This window comes from Dreissena polymorpha, chromosome 2 (genome assembly GCF_020536995.1).
Source record: "Dreissena polymorpha isolate Duluth1 chromosome 2, UMN_Dpol_1.0, whole genome shotgun sequence".
NCBI classification, from domain to species: Eukaryota; Metazoa; Mollusca; class Bivalvia; order Myida; family Dreissenidae; genus Dreissena; species Dreissena polymorpha.
Window position 1 is genome coordinate 139,262,356 of NC_068356.1, and position 22,634 is coordinate 139,284,989.

The following is a 22,634-nucleotide window of genomic DNA, read 5'->3' on the forward strand; positions in this document are numbered from 1 at the left end:
ATTTATTTGTAATATATTGTACACAATGTATTGCTACTCCAGTGGGAGAAAACTTTGTATATTTGCTGGAGGTCTACAATCTCTGGCAAGTGATTATTTGACACACAAAATGAAATGAAATGCAATAACACTAGGATGTATTTTACTAGTGGTTATAGAAAAAAGTCATCCATGTGATTCTTGTTGTAGCTTAATTTTTGTAGTGAATGTATTTTTTTGTAAAACAATGTTTGAAATATCATAAATTAATTTATGCTGCATTAACACGTGTCAAGGTAAGTAACTACCTTATTTTTCTGGTTATATGTCGCACCGGAATGTAAGACGCATCCCCTTTTTTTTTTCATTTTTCAAATTTTGTCCACACATTAAATGCATCATCATATATGACGCACATATTCCATGATGAAATTATCCCAAACATGCATTCAAATCCATGAAAATTTGAATTCTCTTTTATGCTTGATTTAAGATAGGAGATGCCTAGTCAAAGTGATTGCATTCAATCGTGACCTAACATTTTTCATCGCTTTAGTTATCTTTTCCATTATATTTATAAGAAATGATTGATTAATATAATGACATTCAAAACAATTTATAACGGGTAATTATGGACCAGATCAGCAGAGTTGCATTCACACATGTTAATACCTTTTGTCACACCGCAGACCGCAATCTACACAATATGTCAGTAGACGTGCTAAACGTGTTTTCATAACGCCCAACACTAATTCCAGTTGCGTCCAGATGTTTTTTCTTTAACCAGTAAACAGTACTAGTTCCTGCTAGCGAGTGTTTATGCGGAGTTTGAAAGCGAGGTAAAACGCGGTGTTCTGCCGAGTTCGCTAATACCCGCGGCGTTTATTACTTAAGCCTAGTTGGTAAATGCAGACAATTTCCGTTCTTATCAGCGACCGCAGCGCAACACCGCTTAAGCAGTGTCCTACTGGGCATGCCAAAATAAAAACATTGTTATAAAAGAACTGTTTAAATACTGTGGCTTATAAAGATAATTGTATAAACAATTCATATATGTTTTTATTCACAGGTATGTCGACAATATGAATGAATATACGACACGTAAAGCGTTTTGACAAATTAATATTTAATTCATAACACATATAACACCAGAATAAATGATCCGTTTAATTTCCAAATGAGAATAATTGTTTGTAATCCGAAACACGCTTCCGATTTTTAATGTTTACACGACGTTTACAAATGCTTCCAATATACAGTCATCATATATATTTCTCTACAAAAGCGTGCGAAAATTATGCTGCAATGTACAAGTTCAAGGTTTATGCGTGGAAAGTGAGCGTGTATTGATTTTTTGATACATACTTTGTAGTGCAGAGAACACTGAATTCTGTTGATTTCAGTTAAAAGTTTCTTTGGTATTTTTTAACACATTTATATCGCACATAATTTTATATTTCCTCCAAATTAATTTCAATTCAAATATCTGTATCGTTACGGTATTTTAGTAGAGTAATTATTGAAACAGTTATTGTACTGTATACAGATTAAAGAGAACATCTGGACGGAACTGGAAAAAGTGTTTGACGTTATGAAAACACGCAAAGCTTGTCTACTGACCTATTGTGTAGACTGCTGTCTGTGGTGTTTTGACAAAAGGGATTAACATTTGTGAATGTCACTCTGCTGATTTGGTCCATAATTACTGGTAAAACATTGTTTTGAAAGTCGACGCAACTAGAATACAACTGTGAATATTTAATGCAACTATCAACTCAATAGTTACCACCTTCTTTTAGCAATCAAAGGAATAACCTACCTACAAAGAGAAAATAAATGCTTTAGTGAGCAGAGCATTGACTTTGTTCCGACAATTAAAACCATTCCTTATGTATTCGTTGAACGTGTTTACTTGAGTAAAATATGCCTTCAGACAGGAAGCGGCTTTCCTTTGATAACGTCAAACTGTCAATTCACACAGATTTGCGAGACTTTTAGGGTCCTTGGTCATTTGTTTATGTTCAGTATAGAAAAAACACCTGCTTACATGAAAACTTTGGATTTAATTATCAAAATAAAAACAATGTTGCAAACTGTGATTATATTAATTGGTAAGTATCAGTTTAAAGACAACGTTTTGTTTGTTGTAAATCAACGAGTTTTCTATACAACAACTTCTACAACCACATGGTGATCGATTTATCTTGGTTGTTTTTTTAAATTGTATATTATATATATAAATAAATGTAATAAATGTAAATTTATTTGAAAATCAGGAAGTCAAACAAAGTTAAATTGATAGTTATCTAGTTAAACAGGGAGTTTCCCCCCGGATTGCCAACGCCGAGGGCCGCTGTGTCTGCTTATCTATTTTGCCGATCGTTCAACGCGCAGTCCCAAATCATGCAAATGCCGCATATCACGAATTTTTCTTAATCTCCCTCGGAGAACTGTCCGCGGAGTATGGAGAGAAATTGGGGGAAACGCGTGGAGTGTACTGTACAGTACAATTACTGTTCTAATAGTTACACAACTAAAAGAACGTAACAATAAAGATACAGCGTGTTTGATTTGAAATAAATTTAGAGGAAATGTCAAATTATTTGCGATATAATTGTGTTAAAAAATACCATAGTAACTTTCAAACGAAATCAACAGAACTCAATGTTCTCTGCAGTACAAAGTTTGTATAAAGAAATCAGTACATGATGCGTATACCTTGACGTTGAACATTGTTGCATAATTTTGCGCGCTTTTGGTGGGACTGTTTATTGGAAGTTATTGTAAACATCGTCTCAACATAAAAAATCGGAAGTGTGGTTCGGATTACAAATTATACTACTCATTTTGGGAATTTAAAAAAACATTTATACTTGTGTTATATTTGTTATGTATACAATATTAATTTGTAAAAATGCTTCACGTGTCAAAAGAAAATGTTATGATCATATTATGCATGAAAAGCACAATTTCCAGGAGGGTTACAACCGTTGGCTATCATCAGTTTTCTTACGTAACTTTTATTTTTAATTTTATCGTGGAGAAGAACACTGTAGGGACTAATTAATGTGGTAGGTAAAACAAAGCCATACAATTGCAATAAACCCTGCATTGATTGATAGTGAAACGGGGTTATTCACGCATATCTGATTCACAACTGTCCCCATCTAGGGGTGGTTCGTAAAACACGCATTGTGTAAACCATTACAGGTAATATGGGGGTGGTCCGTAAAACATGCATTGTGTAAACCATTACAGGTAATATGGGGGTGGTCCGTAAAACACGCATTGTGTAAACCATTACAGGTAATATGGGGGTGGTCTGTAAAACACGCATTGTGTAAACCATTATAGGTAATAGGATGAGTTTAATAGTGATTGAAGAATTTAAAAACAATGGTTTGACCGAAAGTTACATAGTTAAATCGGTCTTCTTCAACTAATTGATTTCCGTGTAAAATACAGTTGTTAGATAAAAAAACAATCAAATTATCGGTGATGGTTGTCACATGCGCATTTTTGCAATTCTGAATAAAAAAAAAAAGTCTGTTTTTCTTGTTGTTATTTTTGTCCATAAATAAGACGCTTCGGCAAATAAGTCACATGTAACTTTTGTTTGTAAAAAAGTCGTGTCTTATACCCCCAAAAATACGCTATTACTTGAAGATCAATGTTGATGATGGAGAAATATTTGGCATGTATGACTTCTTTTAAAGAAAGCGACATATAGCAGTAGCACTGTCCATCTGTATGTTTATCAAAGTGTGTGGATGTTTGTCCAAAAATTCCAGTCTCTCTCAGACATAACTTTGTATATTTTTATCAATTTTTACATAGCACAGCAGGAATATAAACCATGATAAGCAGGGGTTGAAGAATTTTTCCAGAGCCACTTGCCCTGCAGGGCCTGACAATCCACTCGCACTTTACTTTAATCTACTCCCCCTGCATTAAAAAAAAATAGATATCTATATTTTATAGTTATGATCAACCAGAACCTTTTAAACCTACTTAGTGACACTAAACTGCAAACAAATTAACTACATTATCTAATGGATTATATTTGCTTTCCTTACGTTTCTGCACCTCTTTTCTTTTCTCAATTCTTTCCACTTCTTGTTTTGACGACCTTTCTTATTCTTTCTGTTCCCTATCGCCACCACCTTGCAGATATTTTAAAATAGAACCCTTTTGCATTTTAATATTTCAGACGAATTTTTACTGAAAGACACGCTTGATTGACAAACGGTTACAATATGGTAAATTTTGCCTAAAGCTTCTGATCCCGAAATTCAGAATTATTCTGTTTATTAATAATTATTTTTTTATGTTTATTTTTAATTAAATATAAGAAGTGATTAACCAGTGATGTATTATTGTTTTATTGATATTTACAATAAAATTCAAGGAATTACCAATATATTTAACAGTTTTATTCACTTTTAATCTATTAGCTAAGAGCACTGACAACGACGAAAAGAGCGCGGCCGATTTCGAGAATTATTTTTACTGAGCCCGTGACGTCATTTTTCATTGTCAAAACGAAAGTGCAGTTTCTTTGTGTACTAAACGTATTTTTGTTCGTTCAAAAAATTGTTCGCAATTTGTATCCATGTGGAAGGAGTTATGGAACTAAATTTATATTTCTCAACTAGAAAAACAGCACTCGAGAACAACAGCACTCGCCCAGTCGGTCGAGTATTTAACAAATTTTACTTGCCCGACCGTCAACTTCACTCGCATATGCGAGCGGTCGAGTGGATTCTTCAACCCCTGATAAGAATGAATGGCGTATCGCTTGTAACCAGTTTCCTTACACAGTGAGCAAGAAACACATAAAGGTCAGGTCAGATTTGGAAAAACAACAGCGTGAAAATTCTTTTCGGAGCCATTAATTAACGGATTTTAAAATAACTTCGCACAAATGCAATCAATCAGCATGTTTTGTTTACAGTTTAAAATACAAATTTCAGAATTATACAGCTTGGGGGCATCAGTGCCCTCTGGACATTATATGTCTTGTTTGTAATATTTTAACAACTTTAAACCCTATGTTATTTTTATTTGTTTTCACCAAAAAAATTCTGTAGCCATTCCGCATTATTATAATGGGGAGCAAACTTTGATTTTCCTTCTGGTCAAAATTACCAGTGGCCTTTGTTTTATCAAAGGGAAGTAAATGCTTTTGTTTTATTTTTGATCTGTTTGTGTAATATGTTGTGCAGTTATGCATGGGATAAATAATTTGGTGCATACACAATTAACAAACCTTGACAAAGATGTGCCCGTTTTCCATCATCATTGTGCTGTACAAACCCATTAGGTTAAGTTAATTATATTGCAAAACAACAAAACAGTAATTTATGGGGTAAATTTTACAAATTCATTTCATTCTACAATGGTTCACTGGTCATATCGAGCTGTGCATTGGAAAACAAGGCTTAATGCATTTGCATCAAGTGTCATGCCTGTGCACATGTTATTCAATGAAAATTAAACTGGGTTTTTACTAAGAATAGACTTCCTTTAATTGAACAAAAAATTTCATAAAAGTGGAAAGTGTTTTCCCTCATTAGCCAGTTCAGACTGCACATTCAGAATGCTAATCTAGGAAGACAGTTTGCGCACATGCATTAAGCCCTGTTTTCCCAAATCAAGGGCTAATTTTTGTTCACCAAAGAACCCTTCTGACTGTCCCTCCATCCAAGTGTCATTTAATGCTGTTAGTGTAGCAGGGTTCGGTAGAAGGAGAACTTATACTGCCTTGCTATAGGAGCTAGCTTTTATAGAAACGCGGTAGAGTGTCTGCCTGTTTAGGAACCAGGAGGTCCTGGGTTCAATCCCCATTTTGGTTAGGGATTATTTTGGCTGGGCACTATTAGTAGGGAATAGATTTGTCAACATTTATTAATAAAAGGAAGTGCTTACATGAAAAAAAATCAACATAAATAATCCTTCAGTATTTACAAATTAATTTCTGTTTTACGTCTTTATTGTGCTAGGCGCAATGAACCTCATGGTAACATTATAATGATATTAAATGTTGAGATAAAGAGCAGAGTACAAAACTCATAAGTAGTAAATTGATAAAGTGTTTTGAAAGGTTCTGTCTACAAAAAGGCTTGTTATTATTCTTTCTTCAGTGTTTATTATCCCCACGCTTTTTGAAAAGCGTGGGGATATTGTGGTTATCTCCGCCGTCTGTCTGTCTTGTCTCTCCGTCCGTCCTGGCCACTACCTCCTCCTACACTATAAGCACTAGGACCTTGAAACTTACACACATGGTAGCTATGAGCATATGTGCGACCCTGCACTATTTGGAATTTTGATCTGACCCCTGGGTCAAAAGTTATAGGGGTGTGGGTGGGGCCAGGTCAGAGATTTTCACTCATTTTTTTAGGTTATTTTACATTAACTTCTTCATTTCTACACCGATTTACTCCAAATTGATACTGAACCTCTCTTATGACAATACAGTCAATCTCAACTATGCATGGCCCCATTACCAATCCTGGGGCGCCCCGCCCACACAGACCACACCCACCCAAAATTGCCTTTTACTATAATTTCTTCATTTCTACACAGATTCACTTCAAATTGATACTAAACCTCTCTTATGACAATACGGTCAATCTCAACTATGCGTGGCCCCATTACCAACCCTGGGGCGCACCGCCCACATAGACCACACCCACCCAAAATTGCCTTTTACTATAATTTCTTCATTTCTACACCGATTCACTTCTAATTGATACTGAACTTCTCTAATGACAATACGGTCAATCTCAACTATGCATGTTCCATTTCCAACCCTGGGGTGCCCCGCCCACATAGGCCACACCCACCCAAAATTGCCTTTAACTATAACTTCTTCATTTCTACACCGATTCAGTTCTAATAAATACTGAACTTCTCTTATGACAATACGGTAAATCTCAACTATGCATGGCCCCATTACCAACCCTGGGGCGCCCCTGGGTCAAACATGCGGTGTGGGGATACGCGTCGGCCTCTGCCGTGCCATTTCTAGTTGTAATTGAATTATTGTCTGTGTATTTTGTTCTTGTTAACATAACCTGTTTTTGTATGTATGTTTTGATTCTTGTCTGCACAATAACTGTTCTCAGAATTACTAACTTACTATTGAGGTTCAAGGTCAAGGTTCTAAGTCAAGGTCACTCATGAAGGTCCAAAGTCAATTCTAAGACTTAAGCATAAATCCAGTCTTTTTTTTTAGTTTCACATCTTGAAATTTCACTTCTTGTTAACCTTATTAGATGCTCATTAAAATTCATGATTTTCCAATGCGCTCTCTGACATTTAACTCATGATAGCTAGCAAGCTATCCCAGTGATGCATTGATGTGGCTATGTCATGAGATCTTTATTAGGATTCATGGTTGCTAACATCTTTAATTCATGAAAATGCATTTCCTCCTCCATCTTGCTGCAAATTGGAAGATCAATAAAGCTTTGACATGCTGGTGCACTTCCTTAAAAGATTAGGTTTTTGGTTTTATGACAAATCTCGATTTCAATTTTGGAAATTTTGAAGAGTAGCTAAAATATCGGGCTTACATGTATGTATCATAAATTCTTGACCGGCATGGTATACCTTAACAGAAATGAATTCTTTATTTTGGATAGATAAATATCTTCCCAACAAATAAGTTTTTCACTGCTAACAAATATTTGAGGACATTTCCCATATCTTTGAGAAGTAAACAAATACACTTCAAATGTATATTTTTCAATTTCAACACTCTTTGTTGCATGACACAAACAAGACAGTCAGCTTACAACTAATATTAGGATCATATGTTAACCTTCTGTGCTCCTAGAGCTTACATTCTACCCAAGAGTTTTTTTCGTTTAATTTTTCATGACACAGTGTGTTTTTTTCTCACCATTTTGGGAATGGGGCCGTGTGCCTTTGGGAAATATTGTGGCGTTTTGACTAAAATTGGGAAATTAGTGTTGTTGTTTTGCTTACAAATGCTTTAAAATTGAGGATACAAGTGTGTCAAGTATTATATTTACTAAGGTTGATCTTATATGGATGGGAGATGAACAAAATATTGAGATCAGAAAACTTTCATTTTATTTTTTTTGAACTTTATATTGGGAATTTTTGGCTTACATTGGGGGAAAATATATACTTTTTCCCATTGGGAATGGGTCCAGGTTTGAATGAAAAAAAACAACACTGTGACGCTGTCAAATTTTACTTTCTGTCAATGAATTTTCTGATTGTCACCAATTTTATTAATAGGGCTGCAGCTGCAAAACATTCCACTTAATTTTGCAACTAACCAATGGAGTCTTTTCATCATAAACTCTTCCAAGGAGAAACGCTTGGAAAATGAAGCTAAAAGAATAATGAAGCCCAATGGAAAATGAAGCCAAAGCTCTTCAATATGAAGAAAACCCTCAAATACATTTAAGTTATAGAATGGCTTTTATTGTCCCGCCATATATGATTAAGCCAATTAAAAGCTGATCTAAATTGGAAGTTTTATTAATACTCTGTACACTTAGAGAAATGTGTAATTCGTCCCCAATTTCTTTTGCATTTTCCACAAATGAGTGCATCATAATTTGGGTCTGGGTCAACTTTTGAGGAACATTTATTTATTATGAAAACAATTCCTTGTTCATAATACTCCAAAATTCCTTAGTACTTAAAGTAAAATCATATTCATCAAATAATTCAATACATAATGATAATCACACATTTTGAAGTTGAGGACTTTATGATGCTATACCAATTATTCACAAGCTCTTTTAGTTCCATATATTAACCAGTAAATGATCTGAAATGTATATGACATGTAATCATTGGGTATATGAAGTGTGGGTTGTACAATTAAACAGGTTAACACACTGATTTGTGCACTAAATAACATATTGCAAACATATATTTTTATTGATGTAATTATGTGATTAGAAGAATAGAATTACTCATGCAAGATTAGCCTCTAAAGAACAAAAAACATGTTCTAGCTTACGTTAGTAATTTGAGTCTTGACAAGTACATGTAATAAATTTTACAAACTTTGAAACAGGAAGTCACATTTAATTTTGTAATTCCATGTGTGGCTAAATCAATTAAGATAATGATTTGTAACATGTTAATTAGAGCATTCTATTGCAGTGTGGGGTAATGATTCATTCTAATGAAGACCCTGAGTGTGATAATAACTGCATGCACATCTGCAACTGATTAGCATTAATTGCTATGGCAGAGAATTTAATTGCTTGCTATCATGTCCAAGATTCCTTATGGCCATAGATAGCTACAGATGATGATGATATGTTAGGAGTCATTGTACTCTGAGCTGAATGTGTTCAGTAATTAATTGTAAAGGCATCAGAGTTTTAATTTTCTTGCTAAGGAAGTTAGTTGGAAAGTTTGCCTAATAAACTAGAAAACACATATATATATATATATATATATATATATATATATATATATATATATATATATACAGTACCATGATTATAAAGAGGATCACCATCATCACCCTTATCATCACCCTTATCATCCTCATCATCACCCTTATCGTCACCATCATCACCCTTATCATCACCATCATCACCCTTATCATCATCCTTATCGTCACTATCATCATTCTTATCGTAACCATCATCACCCGTATCACCAATATCATCACCCTTATCATCACCATCATCACCCTTATCATCACCATCATCACCCTTATCATCACCATCATCACCCTTATTGTCACCGTCATCACCCTTATCGTCACTGTCATCACCCTTATTGTCACCGTCATCACCCTTATCGCCACTGTCATCACCCTTATCGTCACCATCATCACCCTTATCGTCACCATCATCAGCCTTATCGTCACCATCATCAGCCTTATCGCCACCATCATCACACTTATCGTCACCATCATCACCCTTATCATCACCCTTATCATCACCCTTATCATCACCCAAATCATCACCCTTTTCATCACCCTTATCATCACCATCATCACCCTTATCATCACCATCATCACCCTTATCATCACCCTTATCATCACCATCATCACCCTTATTGCCACCATCATCACTCTTATCGTCACCATCATCATCCTTATCGTCACCATCATCACTCTTATCATCACCATCATCACCCTTAGCATCACCATCTTCACCCTTATCGTCTCCATCATCACCCTCAAAATCACCATCATCACCCTTATCATCACCATCATAACCCTTATCGTCACCATCATCACCCTTATCATCACCATCATAATCCTTATCGTCACCATCATCACCCTTATCATCACCATCATCACCTTTATCATCACCATCATTACCCTTATCATCACCCTTATCATCACCCTTATCATCACCATCATCACCCTTATCGCCTCCATCATCACCCTTATCATCTCCATCATCACCCTTATCATCACCATCATCACCCTTATCGTCACCATCATCACCCTTATCGTCACCATCATCACCCTTATCGTCACCATCATCACCCTTATCATCACCATCATCACCCTTATCGTCATCATCATCACCCTTATCGTCACCATCATCACCCTTATCGTCACCATCATCACCCTTATTGTCACCGTCATCACCCTTATCATCACCATCATCACCCTTATCATCACCCTTATCATCACCCTTATCATCACCATCATCACCCTTATCATCACCATCATCACCCTTATCATCACCCTTATCACCATCATCACCCTTATTGTCTCCATCATCACCCTTATCATCACCATTATCACCCTTATTGTCACCATCATCACCCTTATCATCACCATCATCACTTATCATCACCATCATCACCCTTATCATCACCATCATCACCCTTCTCATCACCATTATCACCCTAATCGTCGCCATCATCACACAATATCATTTGTACCATTATACAAAAGATCCTGGCAAGACATCATCATCATACTATTAGACAGGTTCATAAATCCTTATTGTGGGAAATAAGTTATTAATCTATATCTATGTGGTATTGAATGTTTAAAGCAGTACATGCAGGGACTCATATGTTTTGTTTGATATTTGCAGATCTGTTCAAGTGGAAAGCGTCTTGTCAGGCCAGTCATATTGCTCAAGACTTTGGTAAGCAATCACCTTCTCTGTACATTGACCAAATGGTTGTACAACATTAGGTTGGAAACCATATTATTAATTTACCCAAATATTCATTCAAGGGCGGTATATCCATTGTTGTCAAAATTTAGATTACCATATCAATGAATTCTTTATCGCAGCCCTTTAGTGTTGTATCATCTGAAAATATATTATATGGCCAAAACAAGTTTTGGTATATTATTTTGCTCTGTGTCGACTATGTAATTCTTTGAAAGAGTTGATCTTCATTCAGGGTGTGTTTTCCAAGTTATCTTAATAGTGTGTCTCAACGTTTATTCAGTCCTTCCACATCTGAGGCTGCATGATAAGAGGACCCTGAGTGAGTCCCTACACTTCAACCTAATTAGCTTAAAATAATCGCAAAATATGCGATGAATTTCAAATAAAGCAGCAATTTCCAGCTATTTATAAAATCTTCTGAAAGGAAATTAATTTGGGAGTGGTCTTTTGCTGTGAAACCCAAATGGAACCCCAACTGTCCGGTATGGGGACTGACCAGTCCGGTATCAGGGACCAACCTGTCCGGCATGGGAACTGACCAGTCCGGTATCAGGGACCAACCTGTCCTGTATGAGGACTGACCAGTCCTGTATCAGGGACCAATCTGCAGGGTTACCAGCCAACCTGGAAATCAGGGAAAACCTGGAAAAAGACTTTCACTTTTTCCAGTCAGGGAAAAGTCAGGGACTTTGGGAAAAGTTCCCGAAATCAGGGGAAAATTAAAGGAATTTTGTTTGGTCAGTCTTTTCCGACTTGGGTTGAGAAGTCAATATGATTAAAACAACAAATCGATTCCTCTGCATTCTTATGGTGGCTTTGTAGTATATATGGAGCTTAGTTATGTCTGCAACTGCTATTTATTGAGGGTGTTTAAAACAAGAAATAGGTCGAAATTATGATCCTGGAATTTTTATTTTCCATCAGGGAAAAATCAGGGGCAAGTCAGGGAATTTTGTTCATACAAAAAGCTGGGAGCCCTGAATCTGTCCAGTATGGGGACTGACCAGAACGGTATCAGGGACCAACCTGTCCAGTATGGGGACCGCTTACCATGGAACCCAACCTGCCTGGTATGGGGACAGACCTGTCGATATGGTGACTTACCTGTCTGGTATCGGGACGGCTTGGAACCCCACCTGTCCGGTATGGGGACTTCTTACCAAGCTCACATGGGCTGAACCCCACCTGTATGGTATGGGCACTGCTTACCAAGCTCACATGGGCTGGTATTGGAACCCCACCTGTCCGGTATGGGGACTTCTTTTAAGCTGACATGGGCTGACCCCCCTTGTCTGGTATAGGGACCGCTTACCAAGCTCACATGGGCTGGTATTTGAACCCCACCTGTCCTGTATGGGGACCGCTTACCAAGCTCAAATGGGCTGGTATTGGAACCCCACCTGTCCGGTATGGGGACCGCTTACCATGGAACCCAACCTGCCTGGTATGGGGACCGACCTGTCCAATATGGTGACTTACCTGTCTGGTATGGGGACGGCTTGGAACCCCACCTGTCCGGTATGGGGACCACTTACCAAGCTCACATGGGCTGAACGCCATCTGTCTGGAAAGGTGACCCCTTGCCATGCTCACATGGGCTGGTATTGGAACCCAACCTGTCCAGTATGGGGACCGCTTACCAAGCTCACATGGGCTGGTATTGGAACCTCACCTGTCCAATATGGGGACTACTTACTAAGCTCACATGGGCTGGTATTGGAACCCCACCTGTCCTGTATGGGGACCGCTTACCAAGCTCACATGGGCTGGTATTGGAACACCACCTGTCTGGTATGGGGACTTCTTACCAAGCTGACATGGGCTGACCCCACCTGTCCAGTATGGGGACCGCTTACCAAGCTCGAATGGGCTGGTATCGGAACACCACCTGTCTGGTATGGGGACCACTTACCAAGCTCACATGGGCTGGTATTGGAACACCACCTGTCCAGTATGGGGACCACTTACCAAGCTCAAACAGGCTGGTATTGGAACCCCATCTGTCCAGTTTTGGGACCTCTTGCCTTGCTCACATGGGCTGAACCCCATCTGTCTGGAACTGGGACCCCTTGCAACGCTAACATGGGCTTGTATTGGAACCCAACCAGTGCGGTATGGGGACTGCTTACCAAGCTCACATGGGCTGGGATTGGAACCCCACCTGTCTGGTATGGGGACCACTTACCAAGCTCACATGGGCTGGGATTTGAACCCCACCTGTCAGATATGGTAACTGCTTACCAGGCTCACATTGGCTGGGATTAGAACCCCACCTGTCCAGTATTGGGACCACTTACCAAGCTCACATGAGCTGGGATTAGAACCCTACCTGTCAGATACGGTTTCCGCTTACCAAACTCACATGGGCTGGGATTGGAACCCCACCTGGCTGGTATGGGGACCCGTTGCCACGCTCACATGGGCTGGGATTGGAACCCCACCTGTCCGGTATTGGGACCAGGGATCATTTTTTTTCGGTTTTGTCGGTCCTAAACCGATTGGGTTCATGAAAGACCGATTGAAAATCCCAATCAGTCGGTCCGATTCTGTTTGCTATTAAAATTCCCATGTCATGAAATCGATTACACAGTGTACATGCTAACACAACCTAATGACATTCTTATCTGGATTAGGTGTGAAAAAACCATTCGCTGCAGTCTCTAAAACAGTCAGGACCGGTTAATTGCACGTTAGACCAAGAATCAAAAACTTGTGAACAGCGGATTAAAGACGCATCCGAAAAGACGCGTCTGAATGCACGCGTTGTAACTAAACAAAACATGCCGATACATTTTCCACTAGCGTAATAATTTGGTAATTAATTATATATGAAAGTCGCGGATCTGATCGACAGAACAGCCAAAAGTTATTTTTATGGGCGGAACTTCACATAAAATAGTACACAAGAAAAATAATATACATTGAATAAATCTTTAGTAAAACCGTGTTAGAATCAAAATAATTTGTGTACTTTATATTTTGTTGTTGAATAACTCACGACAGGAAAATTAGATGCGTGGTTTCAAATGCTTCGCTCTCGTGATTCAATCCCTAGGCATCTAAACTATCGGCCGTGGGTTTTTTGACAACAAATTATTTCTTAATTATTTGGTTTGTTGTTGTCAGTAGCCAACCTACGCACAGACATTTGTTTGGTTCAGTGCATGTTTGTAAGCTATTATCGAGTCGACAACAATTTAAAACATCGGTATAGACTTACACAGATTAATAATATTGACAACGATGAAAAAAGACTGATAAAACAGAACACGAAACAACAATGCAATACCAAATGATAAAACCAGTTGAGAAAACTCGTTCCGTTAAAAAAAATACCTAAGGGAGTTTTACTTGTACATGTATTATACCATCTTCAAGAATGGCAAAATCAATGGTATATATATTAACGTAATTTGTCATGATTTCGGATATACATTTTCGGATACTTTTCCCCATTTATATCGGTAACGATTGATGTTGCGGGAAAATATGATCCCTGATTGGGACCACTTACCAAGCTCACATAGGCTGGTATCGGAACTGTCTGGTATGGGGACCACTTACCAAGCTCACATAGGCTGGTATTGGAACTCCACCTGTCCGGTATGGGGACCACTTACCAAGCTCACATAGGCTGGTATTTGAACCCCACCTGTCCTATATAAGGACCACTTATAAAGCTCACATAGGCTGGTATTGGAACCCCACCTGTCCGATATGGGGACCACTTACCAAGCTCACATAGGCTGGTATTAGAACCCCACTTGTCCGGTATGGGGACCCATTGCCATGCTCACATAGGCTGGGATTGGAACCCCGCCTGTCCGGTATTGGGACCACTTACCAAGCTCACATGGGCTGGTATTGGAACCCCACCTGTCCGGTATGGTGACCGCTTACCAAGCTCACATGGGCTGGGATTGGAACCCCACCTGTCCGGTATGGGGGACTTCTTACCAAGCTCACATGGGCAGGGATTGGAACCATACCTGTCTGATATTGGCTGGTGTTGAAATAGGGTGGTTTATATAAGAAGTGTGTTTACCAACCACTGCCCTTTCAAGGCAGCCTTTTATATTAATCAGATTCCAAGATTTTTATAAAGTGAGGATCTCTCAATTTGCTAAAAAATATCTTTAAGTGATGGAATTCTTTCTAAACATGCACTTTTTCGAAGCTAAGATATATATTATATATTTAAAGGAAATCTGTTCCTTATGAATATAACTTTGATGAAATCACTGAAGTCAGAAACAGTGATATATTATACAAGCATGTTATAAAAAACTTGATCAAGTTATTCTTGTTAGAATGACATGATGCAATATGATGTTTGTGTGTGTATGTTTATTGTACCTAATTGTGAAGCAGTCAATAAATATAAGGTTTATCATTGTGAATGCTGGAAATTCTCAAAGCAGTATAAATAGGATTTCTTAACTGAAATGTTTGCCTAGTGAGCTACAACATTAAACAACCTTGTTTTCTCAGTGTGATGTATATTAAATAGAATGCCTTTTTTTGCTTCTTATTAATGCCCCCTCTCCAAAAACCCTAGCTTGTAAGAAAAACATAAGGCTCCTTTGGGAATTTAATGGCCTCTAATTTAAGACATACAGTATCAGTATTGAATGCACTTTGGGTTGTGGTGCATTTATTAACGCTTATCAAGACTGCACATTCTTATCACTCATTATTTTTAAAGAGGCCTGATCTAGATTTAAACCTAAAGAACGATACAATCATAACAGCTGTAATCAAGATAATTTGATGTGCAATTTAAAGGCAATAGACCAGGTAAAGATGGTTAGATAACACTTGACTATAATATGGATAAAAGCAAATCTTCACAATATTTGTCTTGTTTACAACATGCTAGTTATTTTTTCATTTCTAAACGGTATGCAATTACCTATCACTGTAATATATTGTTCGTAATTTTGACATGTCTTTAATTATTAAATAGTTGTTATACGTTTGGTTGTTTACACCATTACAGCAGCGCTTCTAACTGACAGAAGAGAGACATAGTATAAGCCTCGAGCTTCCTTCTCAATTCTATCCAATTGTATTTTACAGCCTTTATGTTAAGCAATACTGCAATTCTACCTGCCTAGCATATTGTTCAAATATAATATGTATGTTTGTATTGTATTGTATTGCTTATATTTACTTTCAATGAACTAAATAAATAGTGTTTAAACCAACACGCTAGTTAAATCTGTGGTACATATGTGAGTATTTGCTAATTTCAAACGTTAAACACCCTTATTCCATTATTAAAACCCTTACACCAGAATAAATAAATGTACATTCTTAAAATAAAAAAAGACTGATTGATTTTGAATATAATTATGTCTAGCAACTTTTATATTATTGTATATTTGTGGAATCTTTTCCGTTGTAAACAGTATTTTAGTTATGTCACTGTAGTCACTAAAACCACTGTAAATACCACAAATAATACCTTACTATGCTGGACAGATGTACCATAAATATTACCTTACTTTGCAAGAAACTTGTACCACAAAAATTACTTTACTTTACATATATATGCTGGACGAAAATTCCAGAAATTCTATCTTATTAGAACGGACACAAGTTCCAAAAATTTCACATTATTATGCTGGAAATAAGTTCCACAACTATAAGATAACTAAACTGGACCAAAGTTCCACAAATATAACCAAACTGTGCTGTGCCTAAGTTCCACTATGATTACCATACTATGCTGGACACAAGTTCCACAAGTATAACCTTAATATGCTGGACACCAGTTCTGCATATATTACCTTAGTATGCTGCAAGCTATTTTCACAAATATTACATTACTATGCTTCAAAGTATTTCCATAAAATATAAACTTGCTAAGCTGAATACAAGTTCCACAAATGCTACCTTACTATGCTGGACACAAGTTCCACAAATATTGCCTTACTGTGCTGGACACAAGTAGTATGCTGGATTAAAGTTTCACAAATATTGCATTACTGTGCTGGACACAAGTTCCGACATTTATTACCTTAGTATTCTGGATTCAAGTTTCACAACTATAACATGAGGCTGGGCAAATGTTCACAAATATTACCTTACTATGCCCAATACCAGTTTCACAAATATTTCCTTACTATGCTGGATGCTGGACGCTGGATGCTGGACATATATCACATTTCTATGCTGGACACAAGTTTCACTAATATTGCCTTTCTTTGCTGGACACAAGTGCCTGAAATATTGCCTTACTATGCTGGACACAAGTTCCACTAATATTGCCTTACTTTGCTGGACACAAGTTTCATTAATATTGCCTTACTTTGCTGGACACAAGTTCCTAAAATATTGCCTTACTATGCTGGACACAAGTTCCACAAATATTGCCTTATTTTGTTGAACACAAGTTCCACTACTATTGCCTTTCTTTGCTGGACACAAGTTCCACAAATATTGCCTTACTTTGCTGGATGCAAGTTTAACAACTATAACATGAGGCTGGGCAAATGTTCCACAAATACCACCTTACTATGCTCAATACCAGTTTCACAAATATTACCTTACTATGCTGGACACAAGTTCTTCAAATATCACATTTCTATGCTGGGCACAGGATCCACTAATATTGCCTTGCTTTGTTTGACTCAAGTGCCACAAATATTGCCTTACTTTGCTGAACACAAGTTCCACTAATATTGCTTACTGTACTGGACACAAGTTCCACAAATGTTACCTTGGTATGCTGGATTCAAGTTTCACAATTATAATATGAGGCTGGGCAAATGTTCCACAAATGTCACCTTACTCACAGTGCTCAATACCAGATTCACAAATATAACCTTACTATGCTGGACATAAGTTCATCAAATATCACATTTCTATGCTGGACACAAGATCCACTAATATTGCCTTGCTTTGCTGGACAAAAGTTCCACAAATATTGCCTTACTATGCTGGACATAAGTTCCACTAATATTGCCTTACTTTGCTGAACACAAGTTCCAAAAATATTGCCTTACTTTGCTGCACACAAGTTCCACTACTATTGCCTTACTTTGCTGGACACTAGTTCCACTAATATTGCCTTATTTTGTTGGACACCAGCTCAATGGAGTGTGTTGCCCGAAACTTGTCAATCAATTTTGTCATCAGCAACAGACCATACACCAGTTGATGGTAGCATACTCAATTGACCAGTTCCAGTGTAGATAAGTATTAAGTTATGCAACCCCTATAAGACTTGAACTCAAAACACTAACGAGCCTAATTCATTAATGATTGGTGTACATGTTCGGTTCAATTAACAAGATGTAATGGTGAGATTATCCAAATGTGTTTTGCCCTATTGGTGTTATATAGATAAATCTATGCTTTTTCTGTCAGATTTATTTTTTCAAAAATTACATTTTGTGAATATAAGACCACACACATGCATGCATGATATATAGAATTGCACAAAATTTGGTATGAAAACATCCTTTTAATTACACCTAAATAAAATCAATGATTAATACAACATGACTTTAGACAACATTTAAAAGTTCTTGATTGAAGTGTGTGCATTTCTGTATACGTAACTCATAATGGCTAGACCAGTGATTAATGTGTTTGTACTGTCTTGTGAAGATGAATAAAGCATGTCAGTAGGCAATGATAAAAAACAGTAAGGCCTGTATTAAAATGGTATGTTGAGGGATTTCTATAATTGTGTTTATTTTAATAAATTATGAAGTTGTAAATGAATTAATTCTATGTGACCTGGTTTTAGAGGCTTACCTGTAATGCTGAGTCACTGTATCTGATCTGAATAGGCTATGATCTCTCTATACTTGTACAATGTTTAATCTGAATAGGCTAGACTCTGTCAATACTTATACAATGTCTGATCTGAATAGGCTATGATCTGTCTATACTTGTACAATGTTTAATCTGAATAGGCTAGACTCTGTCAATACTTATACAATGTCTGATCTGAATATTATTGTCTCTGTCAATGCTTGTACAATGTTTAATCTGAATAGGCTAGACACTGTCTAAACTTGTACAATGTCTGATTTGAATAGTTTCGTCTCTGTCTATACTTGTACAATGTTTTATCTGAATAGTCTAGACTCTGTCTATACTTTTCCAATGTTTAATCTGAATAGGCACCGCTCTGTCTATACTTATTCAGTGTCTGAAATGAACAGTCTAGGCTTGATCTGTCTATACTTATTCAATGTCTGAAATGAATTAGCTACTCTCTGTCTATACTTATTCAGCGCCTTAATAGGCTATGCTCTGTCAATACTTGTGCAGTGTGTTATCTGAATAGTCAAAACTCTGCCAATTTTCATTAAGACTCTTGTCATACTAATTGAGCATCTGATCCTTGTTAGGTTAGATTCTGTCTATGCTTATGCAGTGTCTGATTTAAATTTAACATGGCTAGGTCTGTACTTGATTGTGCATAAGGTGTAACCTATAAATCATCTGATCTAAAGTAAGTCAAAACATTGTACTGAATTCAAACTTTACATCGTGTGACAATTGAGGAAAGATCTATCCTATAAAGTGCATGATGTACTAAAGATCTTACCCATGCAGTCCCTAAATCTGATTTCAGTTTTGTGTTGAAATCACAATTTACAAATTACCTTTTTTTCATACAATCTAAGTTATATGAATATTTTGTTTTAAAACAAGATATGTGTTTGTCAGAAACACAATGCCCCCTATTGCGCCGATTTGAAATAAAATTTCAATATATCAATTGGCAGGTTTAGAAATTATCTCCCTTTTAAAGCTTATTACTTCCCTTGGATTGTATTTTTTTACTTTTGACCTTGAAGGATGGCCTTGACCTTTCACCATTCAAATTGTGCAGCTTCATGAGAAACACATGCATGTCAAATATCAAGTTGCTATCTTAAATATTGCAAAAGTTATGGCCAATGTTAAAGTTTTCGGACGGACGGACAGACTGACTGACAGACAGTTCAACTGCTATATGCCACCCTACCGGGGCAAAAAATTATATTGTGCACACCTGCTTACCGTTTATATAAAATGGGCCTAATTGCATACTATGACTAACGAAAAGAACATGTTTGTATTCTACATTTTTCAAACCATGGCTCTGTTTAAAGCTTGTCAAGACCCTTTAAGTTTCTTTACCTTTTAAGTGAGATAAGATGTTCAACATACCTTGTGCAAACCACTGATATTTAATATCGACTTTACATGCACAAAATGCACATTGCATAATAAATTAGCGGAGTGCAGAGTAACACTATATCCCACAATGTAGGCAGCTTGAGAAGTTAAGTCGTTTTGTACACAGTTGAGTGATTATACAACTTAAACCTTATATTTCGGTTTGTCAAATGGGTCTAAGAAGAGATGTGCAATGCATGTTGATGTTAATATGCATCGAAAAATAAATGGTTTAAGAAATTAAGTACTTTGAAGCTCTTTCGTTGGTGTGGATAGTGATAAATTAAATTTGATAAACTATTTAAAGATTTGTTGAGACATTGGTTGTTAAGTGCATTTTCTAGTCTTTGGTAACTTCATACATTTGTGTTGAGACAAGAGTGTGCAATGCATTTAACAGCGTAGACACGCTGACTGTCATGAGATCAATCACACAGATTAAAACCCAAGTTTGAAAATGCATTTCATTTCACCTCATGAGCCAGTGAACGATTTATTCTCGCAGCCGCTTGCTTGCAGTGGGGTAACAGAAGATTTACATTCAAAATGGCGGGCCATGATGTCAACAAATGATTTTTTGATGTCTATGATAAATCATACAGGTTTGTGGATAAATTGTTTTTGTGCTATTTAGTTCCTGTATCACAACATCACATGTCCTTATAGAGATCTTAAAGAAATCCTCTTGATTAGCTCTGCTTTTCTAGACTGTTACTTCATCATATCAGCCATCTTTAAACTAAATTGTGCATGAATAATTACCATGTGGAGACTGCATGATGCACACAAAACCAAATGTCTGTATCCATTGCTCATAGGTTAAGGTCACACTTAGAGGCCAATACTCAAATATTTGCATGATTCATGAGAAGATGATGCTTTCTTTAATTGTGTCCATAGTTCAAAGTTCAAGGTCACACTTAACAGGTCATTTAGGCTTCCCTTTTAAGGCTTACATATATCAGTCTATGTTTTTACCTAAGTCAATAGCCCGTGGATGTTCGAGTATTTTACCCACAAAATACTTTAATAAAATGAATAAAGCCTTAGATTGAATTGGCTAATTTGAGAAAATTCCACAAAAAAGTTTGGTTAAGTATCTTTTTTCAAGATAAATATTTATATTTACAGAAGATTACCAGATCTATCTCTTAACATGGTTTATGTTTTTGACTGATATTTTTTTACTCTGAGTGTGTGTTTTTACTTTATATGAAAACAAAAACATAAATAAATCAGATCTTAAATATCCATGTGAATTAACCTACCAATTATTTTGGTTTTTGACCATGTGAATCAACCTACCAATTATGTTGGTTTTTGACCATGTGAATTAACCTACCAATTATGTTGGTTTTTGACCATGTGAATTAACCTACCAATTATGTTGGTTTTTGACAGGTTATATATCCATGTGAATAAACCTACCAATTATGTTGGTTTTTGATGCGAATTAACCTACCAATTATGTTGGTTTTTGATGTGAATTGACTTACCAATTATGTTGGTTTTTGACAGGTTTTAGAACACATGTTTTGGTTCATTTAGGTTTTCGCCATTCTGACACTGATATTTTAATTTTATTGTCCCCTACTGGTTTCACCGGAGGGTACTTGTGGTTTGCGCTCTGCGCATCTGTCTGTGAGTCTGTCACACTTTTCTGGATTCTGGGATAACTTTCACAGTTCTTCATATTTTTTCATGAGACATGAAACATGGATAGATGGCAAAATGGAGATAATGCACGTCATTTCATTGTGTTCATACGTCAAGAATTCTGGTTTCTATGGCAACAAATAGACTTGAAATATTAACAAATAGACTAGAAATATTGCTGAAAATAGTGGATCCTGCAATAAGTTCTTCATATTTTTTCATGAAACTTGAAACATGGATAGATGGCAATATGGACATTATGCACATCATTTTATTTTGTTCCTACGTCAAAAATTCTGGTTGCTAGGGCAACAAATATATAACAAAAATCAAAACAAATCTGAAAATGGTGAAGCCAGTAGGGGACATTATATTGCTTGGCAATAGTCTTGTTTTTGTCCCCTACCGGTTTTACCGGAGGGGACTTATGGTTTGCGCTCTGTGCGTCTGTCTGTGAGTCTGTCTGTGCGTCTGTCTGTGAGTCTGTCTGTGAGTCTGTCTGTCACACTTTTCTGGATCCTGTGATAACTTTAAAAGTTCTTAATATTTGTTCATGAAACTTGCAACACGGATAGATGGCAATATGGACATTATGCACGTCATTTCATTTTGTTCCTACGCCAAAAATTGTGGTTGTTATGGCAACCAAAAAATAATAAT

The 22,634-nt window shown here is 36.8% G+C and overlaps 1 protein-coding gene across 6 annotated transcripts in view; it reads left to right on the plus strand.

Annotated features, from left to right (window-relative positions):
• LOC127869191 (zinc finger protein rotund-like) overlaps positions 1-22,634 on the plus strand; it is a 245,230-nt gene that overhangs the window by 182,441 nt on the left and 40,155 nt on the right. For 5 of the 6 annotated variants that reach the window (XM_052411533.1, XM_052411534.1, XM_052411538.1 and 2 more), the window contains one exon: positions 11,046-11,099. In XM_052411533.1, coding sequence (XP_052267493.1) covers positions 11,046-11,099 — 54 coding nt within the window. Of the gene's footprint in view, positions 1-11,045; positions 11,100-20,350; positions 20,921-22,634 lie in introns of those variants that run through there. The other variant, XM_052411535.1, reaches the window with a different exon arrangement.